The 6,216-nt window shown below is 36.5% G+C and overlaps 1 protein-coding gene across 1 annotated transcript in view; it reads right to left on the bottom strand.

Annotated features, from left to right (window-relative positions):
- LOC107743337 (calcium/calmodulin-dependent protein kinase type II subunit beta-like) overlaps positions 1 to 6,216 on the bottom strand; it is a 73,551-nt gene that overhangs the window by 46,239 nt on the left and 21,096 nt on the right. The window contains exon 7 of the mRNA XM_016556510.1: positions 170 to 242. Within this exon, the coding sequence (XP_016411996.1) occupies positions 170 to 242 (73 nt within the window). The remainder of the gene's footprint in view (positions 1 to 169; positions 243 to 6,216) is intronic.

Genomic DNA, 6,216 nt, shown 5'->3' with positions numbered 1-6,216 from the left:
ACTCCCCCCCCCCCCCCGTTTTCGCAGGGAGACCAAAAGTGCCTATCAGCAATTACGTCAGTCAAATCGACACAGCGGTAGGCACGGATTTCTACATACCAACTTTTATGAGCACATACACAAGTTCACACACTCGAAGGGCAGCGATGACATCACAACCGTCACTTACCTTCAGGTCTCGGTGCACCACGCCCATTTGATGGCAGTGAAGCACCGCCTCCAGGATCTGCTGGATGCAGTGACTGCATGCAAACAGCAGGGGGCGCATGTTAGTCTGAGCAGCGCTACAGTCCCGTGCACAGGCCAGGGGTGAGGGGTATTTGGGGCAGGTAAAAATGTAAAAAATAAGGGGAAGGGCATCTCTCTCTGGACTCAAGCCTTGCCTCCACGTAGCTAAATATTAGCATACATTAATAGCTGAAAAAAAACCACTTAAACAGCTGAACAACCGCAGGTGGATTTTAGCACTAATAGTTAGAAAGCAAAACTTCTTTAAAGGGTTAGTTCACCCAAAAATGAAAATTCTGTCATTAATTACTCACCCTCATGTCCTTCTAAACCGTAAGACCTCCGTTTATCTTCGGAACACAAATTAAGATATTTTTGAAGATATCGCAAAGAAAACAAAAATAACGACTTTATTCAACAATTCGCCAGGGTGACGCGGAGGAGACGAATTGTTGAATAAAGTCGTCATTTTTGTTTCTTTGAGCACAAAATGTATTCTTGTAGCTTCGTAAAATTACGGTTGAACCCCTGATGTCACATGGATTATTTTACCGATCTCCTTGCTACGTTTCTGGACCTTGATCGTGGTAATTATATTGCTGTCTATGGGAGGGTCAGAGAGCTCTCAGAATTAGGGGGGCTACCGATCACTATCGGCCGATAATCGCTTTGGGATGATTGATCGGTGGTCTCTAAAAAGGCCGATCTCAAAAAAACGATCTCAAGCTGATGACGCGCCTGCCGTGAGAGGTTTGGCACGACATGCAGCAGCACAGTCTCAGTCTCTGTCTGGCGCGGGTAAAATAATTATTATGCTGAAGGTGAGGTGCAACTCATATTTCTTCATTAAATAACTCTTAAAGTAATTTGAAAACCTTCTGTGGGACATAATTTCACAAACAGCGTGAGTGAATCACCACACGCGCTCTTTTATTTTAAATGTTTTGCCACTTGCTTGAGCAACTTTTTGTGCTGTGTGTAAGCTATTGTGCAACAATTGCACGAGTGTAAAAACAAAAATGTGCTGCATGATCGAATATTTAGGTAAGATAAATATATATTTTTGATATCCCCTCCACCCCTCAAATTAAAAAAATCCCCTCTCACAAGAGTCACCTATAAGAGGAGAATTCCCCCCATTTTCAAAAATGAAATTCAGGCCCTGAATAAATTTCCAATAAAATTCCTGATTGGAGTATTACTATAAATAATTCTACATGATAAAAATAAGGCTTTAAAAAGATCGGTATCGGTGATCATATCGGCAGATACTGCTTTCTGTGATCGGCCTCAAAAATCCTGATCGGAGCCACCCCTACTCAGAATTCATCAAAAATATCTTAATTTGTGTTCCGAAGATGAACGGAGGTTTAGAACGACATGAGGGTGAGTAATTAATGACAGAATTTTCATTTTTGGATGAACTAACCCTTTAATAAGCAAAACTTGTTTAATATAATTTGATTCAATTGCGATATATCTAAAATTGGGTACAATAGTAATATTATTTATGGAGGCAATGCTTTGCGTCTTTTGAGAGTTTTATTTTATTTTCTAATGTCAACATATGTAGGACTTCTCCCATTAAATTACTGCAAAGTATAACAGTTCCCAAAATATATATATTTTTTTACATTTTCTTTTTTTTTGTTTGATACAGCAGGGTTGTTATAATTTAGTGTACAAGTGGTGAACAGATCATAGATTTAGATATTTACAAATCAAGTGTAAGTTTCCTATTGCTTTTCCACTGGCCTATTATTATGTACTTTGAACCGCTTTCGATTTTAGTTTAAAATAATGATAATAATAACCATAAGCCTCATATTTTTTCTTAAAGGCAAAAATCTTCTCATGAACTGCTCATGTAATGGATCGGAGTCCATTACATGAGCAGTTCATGAGATGGAACTCAGTCTAAAAAGCCAAGAATGCAACAAAACTGCATTTACATACACCACCATTCAAAAGTTTAAAGTCATTAAGTAAATTATTTTTTTTAATTAATATTTTTATTCAGCAAGGACACATTACAAGTGACAGTGAAGACTTGTACATTGTTACAAAAGATTTCTATTTTAAATAAATTTGCCATTTGTTTACTTGCTATTCGTCAAAGAATCCAGAATTTCTTTTATCTCGTTTGACAACTGTTGTAAACACCCATAAGAAATGTTTCTTGAGCAGCAAATCAGCTTAAAGAATGATTTTTGAAGTATCATGTGGCACTGAAGACTTGAGTAATGGCTGCTGAAAATTCAGCTTTACATTAATGTGGAAAACAGTTATTTAAATTATAACATTATTTCACAATATTGCTGATTTTACTGTATTTTTGTTCAAATAAATTAAGCACTGGTGGGATAATAGACTTTTTCTAAAAAACAAAACATAAAAAAAAAAATCTTACTGACCCCAAACGTTTGAACAGCAGTGTAAGTATTTCACTTTCTTTTCCAAAATTTAAGCAGGCGTGCACAACACATGCACACTTTGAAAAAGCATCTGAAATAAACAGCAAACTAAGGTAATAGCCCAAAACCTGTGGGCCATTCATGAGGTTGATTCGCACCATTATTTACATGACCTAGACATAGGTAAATAAGCATAATCAGTGTAATATCATACATTTAAAGCCGTTTAATTCTGCACTGCAACACTGTAATATTTAAATTGCGAAGACATGCCACTAGGTCCATTTCATCTACAACATTACGGCAGCTTCCTATACCCTCTGGATTCTGCTAATTTGCTGCTTGCAGCTCTACACCTCTCCTCCTGCCTAGGGCAGTAAAAGAGGGTTTTGGAAATTAAACCTTAAAGTAATTAATACAGAGTAACACAGCTGTATATCTATGCAGTCTTTCATAAATATAGTGTCATGAGAGTGCAACGTGATTGCGGTTTGAGTGCGTATTGAGGAGTGTAGGATAACAGCAGCAACACGTGCACACACGCATGTGAGCTGGATGCCAAGAGACCCCTGCATTTTGCTATGCACGGGTACAGCCTACACCAGGGCGAAAGATGCTTTCGGTATTTAACAGCCCAAACCCAGATCCGACACCCAAGTGATAATACACTGAGGGAGACTGAGGTCGGCGGTGGAGGAAAAGGCGACATCAGTTGGGTAAATCAATTAACGCTGTAAATGGCTCTCTAGGTCAAAGCTATTCCAATATACAGCATATCCCATGAGTCAAATCATTCAGTGCTGGAAGAAAAAGATGGGGGCTGCTATAGCTGTTCTACAATCACACACAGCACATGGAGGGTGAACAGTAAGAGAAGTGAGAAAGAAAAAAACCTTCTTTCACACATACTGGAGGATGATTCTGTCATTCTCTCCCTACGAAAGGCAAAACGGTATAAATTATTAGATTTACATAAAACTACATAAAAGCTATTTAAAGCAATCTAGCCTTAATGACCATATTTAAGTTTTAACGCAGCACTTTGAGCATGAACATTACTGATAGGGAAAGTGCTACATAAATAACGTTATAGCTGTGATTATTATTATCCATGTGCAGTGTGCACCGCATGAGTTTACTGGCATGTGTGTAAAGTTCTGGCATGGCAGTAAAGTTCAGGGCTGTAAATTAAAGTGCTGCATTTGCTTTCTAAATGTCTCCCATTAAAAGACCACGGAGCATGACATATGGTCACGGCAAATGTAAGACAGACCGTCAACGAATAAACCCATTTCTCAGAGTGAATCTGTCTGTTTACTCTGCCTTTAAATGCATGAATGCATAGAGGGATATTTAGATATTAAAAGCATGTAAGGTTTTGTGCATTCATCATAGTGTGTGCCTTCACACCTCCCCCAGTGTCAGCTGCTGATCATGGCTGGACTGCAAGAGAAGATGCGTGTATGACTGTGTGATTTTGTGTGCATGTGTAGGGGTGAGACAGGAAGTGTCACTGTGTTTCAGCACAATATCTCCACTTGAGAGAACTGCTGTGGACATTAAAATGTCTGAAAACGTACAGAAACTCACTGTGCTGCCTTCTCTAATATTAGCTTTATTCCCTGTACTAACGTCACTAAATATTACAGTATTTGAGTCTCTTCTCCAACCCTTCATGAGACAGAGAGCAATTTAAAGGGGTCCTATTATGCTCTTTTACAAAGTCTTGATTTTGTTTTGGGGGTGTACTAGAACAGGCTCTCATACTAGGCTGTTCGAAAAACACATTATTTTTCACATACATTACATTATTACAACACCTCTCTCCTCAGTCTGGCATGAATGGCTCGAATAGTTCCTGAATCAAATGAAGGCCCGCCTTCTGAAATACAAAATGTGCTGCGATTGGATATTTGTGATATCACAAATCCTGGAAAATATGCGTTGTAGTCCAAACGAGTCATTCGTTGTAGTTTTTGAAAAGTTTTCTGTTAAATAAAATATCTCCTTTTGAAGTGGACTTTGAGCTTTGTAACTTTGCAGATCTTTTTTATGCTCAAACAGCAACATTACAGACTAACTAAAGTTGTAAAAGTGAAAAAGCATAATAGGACCCCTTTAAGCACTAACTTTTGCAATGAGAAGTAAAACTGCAGTTACACTTTATTTTAAGGTGTTCTTGTTACAGTGTAATTATACATTTATGTACCGAGTAATATTAACATGTACTTACTATATGGTTAGGGTTAGGCTTAGGGTTACTTGCATGTAATTATGCACAATTTAATGTTATTACAATAGTAAATACATGTAATGTGTAACAAGCACAGCTTAAAATAAAGAGTTACCAAAATTACAAATCTACAAATATAGTATCTGCGGAAAGAAGACAGTAAAACCTACTACTGTTTAAAGTCAGAGAATGACTGGCAGTTCATAATACTGTTGATACTATTCATTCAAATATTGAAAAAAGCTAAAACTAATAAAACAAGATGATTTGCTAGAAAATCTCCTTTGCCAAGGCATGCTGACTACCTTAGGGCCCTATGATATCCGTGATGCCGGAATCACCAAATCCAGTCATAAAAATGGAATTTACAGTAAAATGCGGAATGCCAGAGTTTGGCAATATTTGAATGAATAAATCAAAAATAGAGCTGCACACAATATAGACTAGTGTCTGTGAAAATTAAACCGCAATAGACTGCTATTGAAATATGAAATCTGCATGTGCGTCTCTGTGTGAAAAAGTGACACGGTTTTGTCTACTACACATACTTAAGCATGCTTGTGTTTCCAGCATCTGCCGTCTCACTAAGTGAGGACGGTCCACATGAACTTCATTTCATTTCATGAGTATTTCTCCATTTCATTTGATAAAAAATATTGATAGATACACACAGGAAGTCAGAGGTCTACATTATAACCCGCCAAAATAAAAGCTTGGCTTGTCTTTTAAAAATTTTGACATTATAAAATATATTACTATTGTACAGTAGAATGTACTTAAAGTAAAAACAATAATATATTTCACTGAAACGTTATTTTTAAGGAATGTTGCATAATATCACAATTTATCGCCCATGTTTTAATTTAAACAGTAAACCATTTTTGTGCAGCACTTTGTTTGCCAAAAAATGAGAGGAATTGTTCAAATGTCATTACATTTTAAAAGATTGATTAAATTGATAAAGTTTCATGCATTTGTTTGATTACCACCGTTTTTCATAAGAAATTTGTGTTAAATTTAGTGCTGTCAAACGATTAATCGCGATTAATCGCATCCAAAATAAAAGTTTTTGTTTACATAATATATGTATGTGTACTGCGTTTATTTATTATGTATATATAAATACACACAGATAAAATATATTTTGAAAATATTTACATGGACTTACATGTATATATTTATATAATTTATATTATATATAAATATATTTAATATATAAAAATGTATTTAAATATACACAGTATACACACACATATTATGTACGCCACAGCCATATCACCCTACAGCCCAAGACTGGTTACCCACTGAAGCTAAGCAGGGTTGAGCCTGGTCAGTACCTGG

Source organism: Sinocyclocheilus rhinocerous, unplaced genomic scaffold (assembly GCF_001515625.1).
Source record: "Sinocyclocheilus rhinocerous isolate Xijiao unplaced genomic scaffold, SAMN03320098_v1.1 scaffold2844, whole genome shotgun sequence".
NCBI lineage: Eukaryota > Metazoa > Chordata > Actinopteri > Cypriniformes > Cyprinidae > Sinocyclocheilus > Sinocyclocheilus rhinocerous.
The sequence above is the reverse complement of the archived record's forward strand: the minus strand, read 5'-3'. Positions and strand labels throughout refer to the sequence as shown.